The sequence below is a fragment of the Xiphias gladius genome, chromosome 24, assembly GCF_016859285.1.
Source record: "Xiphias gladius isolate SHS-SW01 ecotype Sanya breed wild chromosome 24, ASM1685928v1, whole genome shotgun sequence".
Taxonomy (NCBI): domain Eukaryota; kingdom Metazoa; phylum Chordata; class Actinopteri; order Istiophoriformes; family Xiphiidae; genus Xiphias; species Xiphias gladius.
The window spans coordinates 2489453-2505085 of record NC_053423.1 but is presented as its reverse complement, the minus strand read 5'-3'; the positions used below and the strand labels follow the sequence as shown (position 1 = coordinate 2505085).

Here is a 15633-nt window from a genome sequence, read left to right as displayed (position 1 = left end):
ATTGTTGTTGAGAGTGGTTTTTTTTGGTGGAAGCAGGGACACATTAATGAAGGTATTATGACGGTGATGGTTTTATATGGCTTTAAGGTATGAAAGGATGTTGGCAGAAGTATTAAACTGAGAGGGGAGAAAAGTGGAATGGGTTTGATAAGTGATGTGAAGCTCTGCCCAGCACCACATCCTCCTTCTTTTCATCCTGCACCTGCTTATGTTGCCAGAAAATTTTTGTGCTAAAATCTCATGTATAACTTTAGCTACCCCCCATAACTTGGACCTACCATGATGTATATGAGAGCCTTTATCCATCCCACCCATTCATTCGCACATATTCTTGCTACCTTCTTTCAGCTGTTGCTATGTCGGCTCGATCTAATTCCTTCACTCCACTCTTATAGTAGAGGGTTTATTTGGGGGGCAGTGCACTACTGATGGGTCAGAATGATTTTGTGTCTGCAAAATGTCAACTGACTGGCTAGATCAAGTCAAGTATGTGGTCAGCTAAATGTATGTATCTTATAAACACCTTTCACGCGAGTATATCAGCACCAGTTGTACTTTGAGGATGCATTAAAGTGGGACTAGAAAAGGGAAAAAGTATAATTTTAGTTTTGCCAACTGCGGACTCAAATGAGCTGATATTTACTTTAATCCCCTTCATGCTCTAAGAGGAGTATATTTTTTTATATAGACTGTCTTTACCTAAAGTATTGCTCGGCCATGTTGACATTAGTTAGTCTCTGCTAGCGAGAATATTTACATCAGGAAGATATATTTTTTTAACATATAATGGCAACTGAGAGCCATCCAAGTGGTACAAGTAGAAAAGCAGGCACCCACTGCCACAACAATCCTACTGCCAGACAAAACATTGGTATCGGATGATTTTTCTAAAAACAAGATTAGGTTCATTGATAAGTGTCTTTAACAATTAGTGCCAATGTTTTTTTTAAACAATTTCTTCTCAAATTAGGAAAAGATTTTGGTTATGGCTACTTTTCTTGCCTTAATTGCAGTAAAAGTCACTGAGGGGCTGCTACTGTGAGATTTTGTGAGATTTAGTAATTATGCATGCTTCTGTTAAAATGCCAATTTAAAAAAAAAAAAAATGTATTTAATTTTCCATTTCTTTACTGGTCAAACAGAATGTTTTCCAATACTGGTGTCTTTGTTAGTTACTGAAGCCAAAAATTCCAGATCCTGAGGCTAATGGGCTCAGACAACTGACAGTGAAACAAATATGTTCCTAGGCCTTTTCAAGAACAATGCTAAATGGAACCTTAAAGCAACAATCTCAATTTGCCACAAGATACATGAAAAGAAATGAACGATTAAGATCAATCTTGTGGAAAAAAAACATTGTCGACATCTCATGAGAGCAGTTGGATGATTTTGCCTTTGAATGCCTTTGGAGACAGCAGATATAGAGGAACTACGTTTTAAACTACTTTAAACACTGGCTTTAACATTGAGCTTCTGAATGCGTCTTCATATTTGAATGCTCTTATCAAGACCACAGCAACTGTACCACTTCCTAGTGGGTGATTTCATTGTGATGAGACAAGCATCTGTGTGGAGGGAATCCATAGCCCAATTAAGCTGATATAATTTTATAATTTGTTTTCAAGGATGATCAGACTATCCTGTCACAGTAACTCTGCGACAGGATAGTCTGGCAGTAGTATCTTGGTACACACATCATTTCCAGTCTGATTACAAGGGGCTACTATCCCATAACCATGCTTGTTCTTGATTTGATTTACTCGGTAATGAAATTCTGCCACACTCATGCAAAGATAACTGCTTACAACATCCCTGTTTATCATGCTACATTCTCAAAGGAAGTATGGTTTTTGATTATTATATGAAATTTTTTATTCTCCTTGGTACATACTGTAGTATATAGCATGTTTCTCTTTTAAAGACAACAAGATTTAAAGCTATGTAAAACTGTTTCTGTGAGCAGGAGTATAAGTTATATCAGCTGTTTTTCCCTGTACTGGTTCTGATAAATATGATACAATTTTGGGGAGCAAACAGATGACATGCTATATAACAGCTGTGCCACTGTGATGCCTTGAATCCTCAGCTGGAAGGGAACTGGGAGTAAGGTTATTGATGGCAGTTGGCATGTGGCAGTACAGGGTGGTGGCCTCTGAGGTTCCTAATTTGGTGCCTGGAAGCGCAGCACAGGGAAGACTAGACCATCTGGCACAGAGTTACCTGAGCAAGGTCAGACTGTATTGAGCTTTCCATTAATCAGCCTTTGTTATGGTTGTGAAGAGTTGCTCGGACTGGACAAGGCAGGAGGAGAACAAAGATGCTATTGTCCTCCAAAAAATGTTAATTGATCATGTGGATGAGAAGCTTTTTAGAAGAAATCTCCCAATGTTCAGTAAGTGTAACGACATATGGGCATGTTGGAATTAAAGTTATCAATAGGTCATTTGGATGCTCTTAATTCAGTACCTGTTTGCACAGTGGCATTTGATAATCGTTTGTTTAATACCTCCCAGTCAGAATCGTATGGTATTTTTCAGCCCGGCTGACAGTTTGGTGTGAATAACTGATATCTCCAATTAGTTAGGGAATCTTATCACTGTATACATAATGTACATTATCAACTATGCAGATCCCACATTATTTCTTAATCATGTTGAAGTGTCTTGCAGAAAGTCCCTGTGTCAAACTATACCTCTAATACCTTTTTTTATTACAAGTTGTATTGTGTTCATATGGTGCATATTCTTAAATAAATTTGTGTTAAATCAAATACCCTCAATCTGACAAACAGAAAATCTGGGGCAGGCACTATTCCAACAAAGTAATACTGGTTGGATTTTAGGTCTGTGAATGTACTGTAGGCAACTTGATGGAAATTTGGGGGTGACATTTTTTTCAGTGCTAATTAGCAAATGCATTATATTTTTCTGAAATTGTGTGCATCAAACACAGCATGATTTTGTTCCAAAATGAAGATCAAAACTAAGATGATGAACATGGTTAACATTGCCCTCTAATGGTGATGCTTACTAAACTTCTCACATCTTTAAAAACTTGCTAACATGCTAGCATTGTCATTGTGAGAATTTTTGCATGCTGACTTTATCATTTAGCTCGAAAATACATCCACACAACTGATAAATTTGAAGTTCATACCTGAAGGTCCTTACATAATGACAGAGTGCTGCTAAACGCATAGACCATTGCAAAGTTCTAGGTATGCATGGTCAATTGAATCCTACTCAAACACACTGTTCATATAAATGCATTGCATAAAAGGTAAGGCTGAAGTGGCATATTCAGAATACTGTAGTGATTAATCACTGTATTCTCAGCCAGTCACATTATAGTCCGCAGACCTTTTACTCAGCTGCGCCAGCCACAGTTGGGTGTGACAGAAATGATTCATGACAAAGAAAGCAGGTTGCAGAAAGCAGAAAAATAATAATGTTGTTCTGGAGGTTCAGAATGGCAATATGAGAATGTGTGAAACCACAAGTCTGCAGCCAGAGGTAGATAGCTTTTAAAGTTTGTTTTGTTGAGAATTTTGTACATTTTGATTTTGCAGTCCTGTAACTTTTATTATATATATATATAGACCCTTTTTGCCAAAATCTGAATACAACAATCATGTCTAAACTGGACCTTCATGATCTGCAGTCTTGCTGGCTCTTATTTTTGAGAAGATGCGATTGTATGAGCATCTGAACTTTGGTTTAATCAGTAGTCTTTTGTGTAAAGTGACAATTTGATGGTAATAAAACAGTGAGATTTGATGTAATTCACTCTCCTGGTGAAATGTTAGTACTCCTGTTCTGCGGGAATCCACAGGTCCCTGAGTGCCATTGGATTTCCATATAGCAGCCAATTCAACCTTCCATTGTTTTCTGCATGATAAATGTATTTATCAACTATGAAGAAAAATACACATCAAAGTATATAAAGATAAACATTTTAGATATAGATGTAGCTGAAATAGCATCTCACTTAACACTATTTGACGTATTACCAGCGCTCGTATTACATGGGCAAGGGCAAGAGCATGCTGAATGTGCGCACACTTAAGCAACGCTAACATTAAAGTGCGTACCTTTGGCCAAGCGAAGGTAATTTGCATGTGGATGAGGCTGAGTCTTGTTGTGGCACGCTGAGATTGATTCGTCAGCCTGAAGACCTTGCAGAGAGTCACCTATAGCTGTCAGGCCAAATGGAAGACTGGCCTGCAGTGCTGGGAAACTTTAAAAAAGATTCAGAGTTGTGTGGTCTCGGAAGATTTGGACTTTTAAGAGTGCTGTGAATGAAAGAGTAGAATGTTTGCATTTATTTGGCTTTGATTTTAACCAAAAGGATTTGTGTCTGGGGGGATATGGGATCCCAAAGGCAGGGATACTGAGGATCAAAAAGACCAACTTCTGTCTTTTAAATTTTTTCTTTTTGTCTCAGTGGTTTGTTTCGTTGAAATACTGTACTGCCCAGGATATAAACATAGTCTACTCTACAGCTTTGAAAATTATTATAAGGTCCTGATGAATAAGGTAGAAATTCATATTTTGCAAATCTGTGTTGCAGAGGGAAACACTCTTCCACCATCCTAGCAACCTGAGTTTATTTCCTGAGTGTGGTTCATCTGCCAAACAGTGTTTGAGGGGGAGAATATCCTCCCTTAAAAAACGAGCCCATAGGTAATTTATATTTTATGTTAATTATGACGGGAGCAAAGGAGGTGATGTAGTATATAGAGCGAAAAAGTCAACATTAGGAGGATGCTGGAATGGATGGATGGGTCACAAAACAGGATTTTCACAAAGGAGACCGCTGTTCGTTTCCTGTGTGATGAAACCGATAGCCAGTGTTGTTTCTTTATCCATGACCGTTCCACAACCCTAGCCATGTATTTATTATTGTAACGATGATGACAAAGGTCCTTCAAACTTAAGAAAGAAATTATTTCAACCCAAACCACGATCTTTTCCTGAACCTAACCAAGTAGGTTTGTGCCTATACTTAACCAAAGCATGGGCAAAACCTTAACTGCATGTTTATTTTTGTTACCATGGCCCTTGTTTTGTTACCAGTATGCCACTGGTAGCTCCTACAAAGTATATTATTACCAAGGTGTGGTATGCCTTGGAGGACTTGTTGTTGCAGGGTTATAAATGAGAAGAACTGTGGAACATGTTGTGGACATCTTCAAATTGTGGGTTTTAATATATTTAATGGCCCTCGTTTTTCTGTTCTTCTTTTTTCCTCTTCTTCTTTTTACTGTATCCTGTTACATTTTGCTGAGATGAAAACCAAGTTTTTCATCAGATTTTCATTCCTACAGTGTGCCATTGATCATGTTTGTGTTTCCATAGCATTGCGTCCGGTGGACAGTGATCTGTGTCTGGGCATCCCCCCGAACACCACCCAGCTCTGCCATATTAGCTGTCCTGTAGAATGTGAGGTGTCTTCATGGGGCGCCTGGGGACCCTGCACCTATGAAAACTGTCAAGACCAGGCAGCCAAGAAAGGTAAGAGCTCACTTTGAGAATTATAATTCCACTGGGTCCTAAAGTAGTTAATGGAATTCTATAGGCATCTAAGACTTCTGAAACTTGGCACAAGCACAAACGCAGGCACCATTTCATACGAAAATGAGAACCAACATTGTCTTTTGTGTTCACAAAATCAGCTTCACAAATAACAAATAAACAAAAAAGAGATGGACTGTTGCATCCCTCTAAATTGCATTGTGACCTTGTTTCCACTACTACTGGCTTTATGCTCAGCATGAAGAACGTGCCCTTGCTTTGTTCCTGAAGGCTAATTCCTATGTTAATTTTGATCAACTTAATCTCTGTTTGTCTAGGTCTAGTATGTGTTTTGCATTATTTAGGACAAAGAGTGCTAGTACAACTAGCTTAGAACAAAGATTTTTACCTAAAATAGCTTAGCAAAAAGATAGCTAAGCTAAGTTGGTAACCCTTGGACAAACTCCATTAAGCAAATATGGAACTACAAAAGCGAATGGCAGATACCAAAATCCAACCGTTTGGGGTGACTTTTACAGATAGGCAAGCAAAGTCATGCACACACATCCGCTCTTTCTCTCTCTCTGGAACATGTTAGAAATAAGCGTTCTTCACTTTAACATGTTATTCCTTGCAATTTTGATTGTGTTTGATAACCCATAAATAAAATCAATTTATCAATCAAAATCTCACCCACTTGCTACACAAACAACTTATGCACTGAGCTATCCCTGAAAGGAGATGCAATACTTGTGTAATAATATGCTGTCTCAAACTTCTCAAGCTTACTGCAGATATTACACAGAGAGGATAAATCAGTATAATTTGCTCATGTACTTGCTGCTGCTACCTCTTCACAGTTACAAAGAAAAGATTGTTGAAGTAATTTTCTCACACGCAAGTATAGTTTCCACACATATCTGTGCATGTATATAATAATGTGTGCAATGTCATAACTGATCTTTGAACAGTGGAAGCTGAAGGGCATCTTGGCAAGCACACTTGTCTGTAGCTAGCTATAGCTACTCACTTGTCAAAAATCCCAGGATTATCCTCAATGCACATGTGCACACGTCCAAAAAATGTTGCCCTCCCTCTGCTTCAGTAACCCCAGCGTTTGTCAAGGGGACACGGCCACGCCCAGGAAAATTACAGAGAGGATAAATGCAACAGCTGGAAGTCTTCTAGAGACTTTAGCCTGCTGCTGCCACTGGAGGGCAGAAAATTATAGGATGAAACAAGATGAATGCAAGCAGGCAATATCAGATCCTTTATGGGACACTGTTCTGAGATGTATGGACAGATATCCCTTCCAATTCGGTATCACTCTGATTGATCTCTATTTTTAATTTTAACTGGTCATGCCACTGCCAAAATCACATCCAAACTCCAGTGAAAATTGGGTGGTATTTGAAGTTTGAATGCTTTAAATTATAGGCTTTTCTGGGACCGATTTCTGGCAGTTGTAAGTCACCAATCTGTTTTGTATCAGTTTTTAAAGTAGTGAAGTATTGCCACCATGATCTTACTTTGTTTCTCCACAGAAATGTTTTATGTTTAAGGTTGTGGCTGTTGACCTGCTGCTTCTCTCAAAGGGAACACACATTTCTCCTGTCTTTCTCACTTTTGGTACTAAAATAATAGCATGTGGTTTAGCTCATACAACCGGTCCTTCTGACTTTGTCTGGGAGTGGACCATCTATTGCTGCACCACTGCTAGAAAGTTTATGCGATGTAAAGCAATGCACCCAAACATGTTTCAGAAATATTGTTTATATTGCCCAGCCCTACATATTGTCCACATTTACAGTAAAAGCTCCGGGAGAGAGAGACAGAAGTATTGGTATCAATCTTAGCCTTGTGATAATATTGGAGGAGGGAATGAGACTGGAGTGGGAGCAAAAGCATCATCATCTCCTCTTCCTATTTGTCAGCTGTTGTGGCTGGTTGTGTTAGTCCATCAGTCGGGTTGACACGGTCACTGCTTCAGCCCTTAATTATCCCTGTAACAGCAGCATTTGCCATGACTAATGCATGTTGACTCTGCCTTAATGAAGCACCTCTAATGAAAGGGATGGCTGGAATTTTTCTCCATGTTTCTTAATGATGGATCTGTGCCCACTCGCTCGTTTGCCCACTAAACCATTTCTGCTCTTGCTGTCGTCAACTGTGCATTGTGTACAACGAACACACACACACACATACATTTCTTCAAGTTTGTGTACATGCAGTGATTGCCGTTAACAGTAGTTCGGGCTGAATTATCTAATTGTGGTTGAAAGATTTGAATTGCATAATTTGGTTTGTATTGGTCATAAAGGATATTTACATAAAACTAAATCACACATCAACAACTTACCTTGTTTCTGCTTTAAAAAATCTGATACGTGATACAGTTACTTGTTGTTATGTCCTGCTACTATTCTAGAAAAAAACAGGTTTTTTCATCAGGATATCACAGGTGGTATATTTACATTACTCCATAATTGCAATAACTTGCGTTCAAAAATAGTATTGCTGTATATCTATAACTAACAGCTACATACAGTACAGTAGATGTCCAAGTATGGTAAGTCTGACAACATGAAGGTTTCAACGAATGATGACCCCTAATCATACTACTGACAGTATGTGTATATATGTATATATATATATATATATATATATCCAATCAGTTTGCCACAGGTGGACTCCGGTCAAGTTCTAGACACATCACAAGAATAATTAAACCAAAGAAAATGCACTTCAACACAGTTTCGAGTGCCAGAGGCAAGGGTCTGAATACTTTTGTAAATTAGATATCTCAGTTTTTGATTGCAATTTATCAATTTAAAAACTAAATCTACAACACAACAAATTGTGTTAAAAGTGACACAGTCGGAATACTTTCTAAACAAATCATTATAAACAAAGTGTAAACACATAGTGTGTCATTGTATTGTTTTTACTGTCTCATTTTGAGTCTGACTGGCAAATTTTTAGGCAGCTGCCCTGTTGATGCACAGTCAAAATAAAAAAGGCATAGGCTACCTACTTGAAAAAAGTAAACAGTCCAAACAAGTTCTGGAAGACACTCAAATAAGTAGTAGGAAACAAGTATTGTTCTGAGTAGGGCTGTAGTCACCCGGATGACTGCTCGATTGTTTGGTCCATACGCTCTTGTCTGACCAAATTCTCATTGGTCGGACAATCGCTGGTGTTACTTTAATAAGGAGAAAAGCGTTATATCAATAGCCTTCCAGTGTTCTAATTGACACCATGTCAAAGAAGTTGTCGGTCTGGCTACTTTTTCTTAAAACAGATGAGTTAAATGTAAACTTTACAAACGGCGGTTTGCATATCACAGCTCAACAAACAGCATGGCATATCATTTAAAAATGGTAGGCTAACTTGTCTGCATTTGGATGCTGCATCAACTTTCGTGTTTAACACGACGCTTTGAGTGTGAACATATCAGAATTGACATATTTGAATATTTTATGCTGCACATACTAGTAGATTTTTACGTTTATTTAAAATTCATTTAGGCTAATAAGGCTACCAGGTAGAGTCTACTCAGTACGCTCTGGACGATTTAGTTAATCTAGAAATAACCTGCAGATTTTTTTTTTCCTGCCACCAATCAATTGGTTGACGACCAAGTTTGATTTCAGTCAACCGATATTTTCTTTGGTTGACTACACCCCTAGTTCTGAGCTCCCACGTAGCATTGAGATAGGTTCTAAAATGATTGTGGATAAAACCACAATGCTCTATTGCTTCAATTAGCATTCAATTGTATCCTCTGCTTTGTTTGGGGCTACTAGCCCTCCTATTGCAAATTGTAATACCACATGTTGTCACCCACTGCTAACTGTTCAGCAGCCTTTGAATTTACTGCTATTAATTGCACAGATATAAGTAAAGTGCTCAAGAAGTTAGCAAGCCCAGATAAATTTAAACCTTACTTTTTAAATTATCTTGAAGATTTATTTCAAATCCTTTAACATATATTTTTAATCTTTCTTTATTATAAAATGAAATTCCGCTTATTTTGAAGACCTCTATGGATGTGTCTGAAATCACTTTCTATTTACTATATAGTATGCTACATTTACCCTCCACCATTTTATGTGAGTGGCTGAATTATGAGTGTGATTTTTTTCCTCTATTTTATACACTATGCCCTCAAATATTCCCATAGCAGAATGACACAAGTAAGTGTCCATGACACGTACACTACTTTCTGCTACAATCCTGTTATGAAATTGTTGCATTATTTGCATATGCTGTTAATGCAAAATATTGTCTGTCAGTTTTTACGCAAAATGACAATAATTAGTGTAAGTGTCCTAAATGTCAGTTTACTGTTCACCATAGAGTAAACAACTTAACTTGAGGAAACCAATCATTGAATGAGCATAAATAGAACCGACACTGCCATTTTATCCAGACGGCAGTTAAGAATTTCATTCTATAATTTAGCTGGTAAAAGATTATTAGCCTCACATTTTCTGGGCAACATTTCACATTTCAGGTTGTGATATGGTCAAAATCCATCTTGGTAGGACACAGTCAATGATGTAAGACAAAAATTGTGGCTCTCGAGATTTGAAGACTGCACTCTTTGAATTTGTGATTTTGATTAAAAAATGATTTTGACCGACCCCAAAAACAGTGCTTTTGATTTAGTATACCCTAACCGTCACCTTTCCATGACAATCATTACACAGCCCTACTATCCTAAGATGATATCATGTACACAGTAGATAATCACACAATTGTTTCCATGTATGTGTGTCCTCAGTCAAAATGAAGCATTTAGCTTTGACAGCAGCTGCATGTGCTGCACTGCTATCTTGCACCCATGCCATTGATAATACACCCTGCAGATAGCAAGTGATTGATGCCTGATAGAATTGAATTCCCTGCACCCCAAGGTTCATCTTCCTTCATAAAAACCCTCCTCTCTCAGATAAAACCTCCAACAATGGCTCTGGACACATGGTGGTCCATGTTTTGTTGAGCTGCCTGATTAAATAAAGGTTTTTGAAGGGGAAAGAGAAAAAAATTAGAAAAGGGCAGATTCTCTAGTCTCTACCTGAGTCCAGCAGGCACTCCAGGGCTCTGCAGCCTTATCGGGCTGTAGCAGGAGTGTGGATTAGGGGGTGAGTGACCTTGGCTAGGCTGGAGTTAAACCCCCCCGTCCCGCCCACCCTCATCCCTACCCTTTCTCAGGACTTGGGTTGGGGAATCCCATGCCCTTGAGCAGAGGAAACGACACACACGTGAACAATCCCCAGCTGAATCAATGGATTCCTGCATGCATTATTCACCTTGGATAAAAGCTATTGTAATGAGAGTAAAATAAAAACAGTCATTATTTGGAGTTCTTCTTGGAATTTCTGTAAACTTTAGGCTTAATGGACTGTCATGTTAAATGCAATATCACAATTATCATCAAAGGCATACTGTTACCAAGGAGTGAAGTTAATGTGCTTACAGTTGCTCGTTAGATTGCATAAGCTTTTGCTCAGCAGATCACAGAGGGGGTGCTGTGGTTGATTAGTTTTGGGCATGTTTTGTGTTCATTAGGTTCCTCTTTTTCTCTGACAGGCTTCAAACTGAGGAAGAGGAGGTTTGTCAATGAGCTAATGGGCTGGACGGGGAACTGCCCCCACCTGGTGGAGGCAATACCGTGTGAAGATCCCAGCTGCTACGACTGGCTGGTGATTAAACTTGAGGAGTGTATCCCTGATAATGAGAAGGACTGTGGACCAGGAACCCAGATCCCTCAAGTGCAGTGTATCAACAGTGATGGTGAGTAGACACATGAAACATGAAACAAAGCAGCTCTTTAGGTCTGGGAGTAGATAGTACCTTACCACCTATGCCCTTTTTAATGGATCTCCCCCTCTGGTTCTAAGCAGTAATTACTGTGGTGTTCTGCATTCTACTTCCCACAGATCACTGACACCATGGGTCTCCTTTCAGACAAAATCGAGACAGCTGCAACCCCCCAAAACCCTCTGTCAACCAAACTTCTGACCCTTAATTATGTCAGAAAAATATGGATATTGATATAACATAAGAAAAATAATTTTTTTTTTCTCTCCCATTATTATTCTTTGTCTTACTTCAATTTGGGGAAAATCATGCTTTAAGTTTTGGAAGTATAGTTCCCATAATGCTTTGAGTTGTGTATACACAAAGTATAATGTTGCCATGGATTCAGTGAGTTATGCTCTGGGCTACAATTTTGAGAGTCATTTTAGCCTGTTATTTGTTTACATTTTGGCAAATTTGCACCCTTAAAAGTATACCAAATTAGATATTCGCAGTTCCTGTTTTTAATGAAACCATAGATGTCCAGAAAACAATGACTGGATTACTGTGATACTGAATAAAATTTAGAAACCTGATGATTCTAAGTTCTGGAGTCATAAGGCTTGTTTTTTTTAATGGTGTTTATATTCCACAGACATCTCAAATAACGGTAGTCTCAGAAAGTGTATGTCATACTGAAACTAAAAGTATGTCTATCATGTGTGTATTCAGATTTGACTGAGTTATGACTGTGACAAGGAGTGTGATTTTTGACGCACATTGCAAAAATATAGTGTTCTGGGCTGGTCGGTGGCCAAACCAAAGGGCAAGGCTACAATAACTAACTTCCAGTTGTTTTTAGGACACTGGTATGCTCATTTTAGTTTTCAAACTGCCGAGTAGCACAGTATGCAGGGCATGCATGCATACTGGGCCCATCACACAGACAGAAGTAGTAGTACAGAAGTAGGGTACAGTCAATGAGCTGTCCCAAGCGAATGTGATAAAATTGCTTCTATTCTAAAGAGGTGACACATCCGCATGCTTGTGATGGCACTCAGTAGGTCAAAGGTGGTGTTTAGGCTCACATCGAAATTGGGGCGGGTGTGTGACGCAAGAGATACCTTGCCAGTGTATGTTGCATCTAACAGTGTGGGCAATATTGTTATACTTCTTTTGATTTACTGTTGATAAAACCTAGTTTCTCTAGGTTGCTCTTTCAGTTTGTTAAACAGCGATGGCTAACCCCCGAGCTGTTTATCTGTTCCTTCTAAGAAAACTCTTCTAAGCAACACCCACCAGATATAGGTGGGTGATACAACCATAAACTCTCACCAAGCACTTTATGAGGAACACTTGTACACCTGTTTATTCTTGCAATTATCCAATCAGCCAATCATGTGGCAGCAATGCAATGCATAAAGATACACGTCAGGAGCTTCAGTCTGTTCACATCAAACAGACGGAATGGGGAAAAAATGTAATCTCAGGGATTTTGACCCTGGCATGATTGTTGATGCTAGATCGGCTGGTTTGAGTATTTCTGAAACTGCTGATCTCTTGGGATTTTCACACACAATAGTCTTCAGAGTTTACTGAGAAAACAAAAAACATCCATTGAGTGGCTTTTCTGTGGACCTTGTTAATGAGAGAGGTCAGAGGAGAATGGCCAGACTGGTAAGAGCTGATAGAAAGGCTAAGGTAACTCGGATAACCACTCTTTACAACTGTGGTGAGTAGAAAAACATTTCAGAATGAAAACACGTCAAATCCTTAAGGTTGATTGGCTACAACAGCAGAAGACCAGGGCGGGTTTCACTCCTGTCAGCCAAGAACAGAAATCCTTGCAGTGAGCACAGGCTCATCAGAACTGGACAGTTAAAGCGTGGAAAAACATAGCCTGCTCTGGTGAATCTGGATTACTGTTGCGGCAAACAGATGGTAGGGTCAGAATTTGGCTTCCACAGTGTGAATCCATGGACCCAATCTGCCTTGTGTCAACAGTCCAGGCTACTGGTGGTCGTGTAATGATGTGTGTGAGGTTTTCTTGGAACATTTTGGGCAAATGGGTATTGTTGCTGAACATGCATCCCTTTAGTTTACCATCTTCTAATGGTTACTTCCAGCATGAAAATACGCTGTGTCACAAAGCAAATCATCTCAAACTGATTTAATGAATATGACTATGAGTTCATTGTACCTCTTGTACCTTTGGGATGTGGTAGAACGGGAGGTTGGCAGCATGAATGTGCAGCTGACAAATCTGCAGAAATGATGTGATGCAACCATGGCAACATGGAGCAGAATCTCAAAGGAATGTTTTCAAGATATTGTGGAATCCATGCCATTAAGAATTGAGACTGTTTTAAGAGCAAAGGGAGGCCCTACCCAGTATTGGTATGTTGTCCCTAATAAAGTGCTCAGTGAGTGTATATTGTGAGACAATGTAAATGCGTCAACTATCAAAGATTTTGCCATACTTTTTATACTGTGCTATCCCATCATCTGGAATCAGGTGACTGAAAGGTGGGAAAGCAGGCCTGAAGGTCTGAAATGAAAGGACAGTTAGTGAAAATTAATATTGAATAAAAATAAACGAATAACTGAATTAACTGTGATTTTAAGTTTGTCTATCAATCTGCGGAAAGGACCGGCATGTTTTAAATCTCTAGTAATAATTTGGGTGCCTAGATGATGCCGTATCTCTCTGTCTCCCCTTCACCTTGCAGCATCTAGAGGTGCCTAGCACCTACGCCCGGGTACTGTATAGCTCAGCTTTCAGTACAATCATACCCATAAGGATGTGTAACTGCCACTTTAATTTCACACTTTAACGCCATGGGCCATATGGTTACACTAACTGTATTTATTGTATTGTAATTGTGACTGTTTTTGTGGTCACTTCTTGTGTGTAATAAGTGTTTATATGGTTGCTCTTGTTTAGCCCATTGAAGAAAATTACTACTAATCCTAATATGATATATAAATTAATAAATTATGGAATCTTGAACCTTGAAAAAGCATCTCTAGGTGTATTACATCACTGTGCAAATGTTGCGCATCAACAAAATCTTTGTTATACTCTATTTTTATATGGCTTCTACCTCAATATGATGAAGGACTTTGATATGTCAATTATTACATTTGATAGGTTGTCCAAAAACAGACATTCCTATCTTGATCTTTTATCCATAACCAGTTGCCTAATTAATTTCCAGAAAACTGACTATGCCACATAAGCTAGCAGAGCACATCCACAGAATGTATCTTTCATAGTACAGTATTATCAGATAAATAAGGTTTTATCCTTTAGTACCTTTTTAGGTTCTAAGGAAGCTCTTTATTGGTTCAAATTGAAACAAACTTTTAGATCATATTTACTTTGATGCTGTTCTTTGGTGGATCAATTTTCAATTTAATGATTTCTTTAAAAGGTTTCAGTGACAGGAACATTAATTATGATTCTGTTGATTAAAACTACTTGGGTAGATTGAGGATGAAAGTTCAGTCATAACCTTAGAGACGGTAGATTAAAGAAAACTCTTAAATCAAGGTCCACTTTCTAGCTTACTCTGCAGCTTTTAACTATATTTCCTAGTCTTTACTAGCAGCTGGAAATTGTCAGTTTTCATGGTTATATTTCAATTTTGATTAAGTAACCTATGTATGGAACTTACTGTTAGAGTATTACGGTGGCCTTTTCTGCTTATTTCTCCTGGACTGTGGGAAATCATTCAGGACTTTACCTTACCATAGGAATGTGTTATATATAGAGAAATCTTAAGGAGAAAGCTTCTAAGTGTCTGGCAGTCAGACACAGTTGTTTACAACTGCAAATGTACCAGCACTGAGAAGTGACTCTGTAGAACCCTTGAGCTGTTTAACAGATAGATGGAGATGTTTCTGCTTTGCTGAGAGGTTGTCTTCAATTTGTTGTGGGTCAGTTTACTCAGCTCTGATTGCTGCAGAGTTGCTTGGCCTCCCTTTGAACCACCACACTGTGAGCCCTATAGCCTTGGCTCACTGCCCATCATTGTAATTGCTGTATTTGTTGTAGGGAGATAGCCCTCTATTGTTTGCGCTATCCATTGTGCAATTCCATTGTGTTCCTGTGTGTTTGTGTGTCTACGTGTGTGTGTGTGTGTGTGGCTGTGTGTGTGTGTGTGTGTGTGTGCGTGTGTGTGGTTGTTTGTGTGTGTGTGTGTGTGTGTCTGTAGCTGCTTTCAATTGGATTGAAAACACAGGAAACAGGCTAAAACTATGCTGGAAGAGAATGTAAAGTACCAGGAGAACAGTGCAGGCACTAGAGTTAATT

General features: G+C 38.7%; 1 protein-coding gene across 1 annotated transcript in view; it reads left to right on the top strand.

The window, feature by feature from the left end:
• thsd7aa (thrombospondin, type I, domain containing 7Aa) overlaps window positions 1-15633 on the top strand; it is a 169353-nt gene that overhangs the window by 93058 nt on the left and 60662 nt on the right. Inside the window, exons 6-7 of the mRNA XM_040122069.1 lie at window positions 5358-5513; window positions 11109-11312. Coding sequence (XP_039978003.1) covers window positions 5358-5513; window positions 11109-11312 — 360 coding nt within the window. The remainder of the gene's footprint in view (window positions 1-5357; window positions 5514-11108; window positions 11313-15633) is intronic.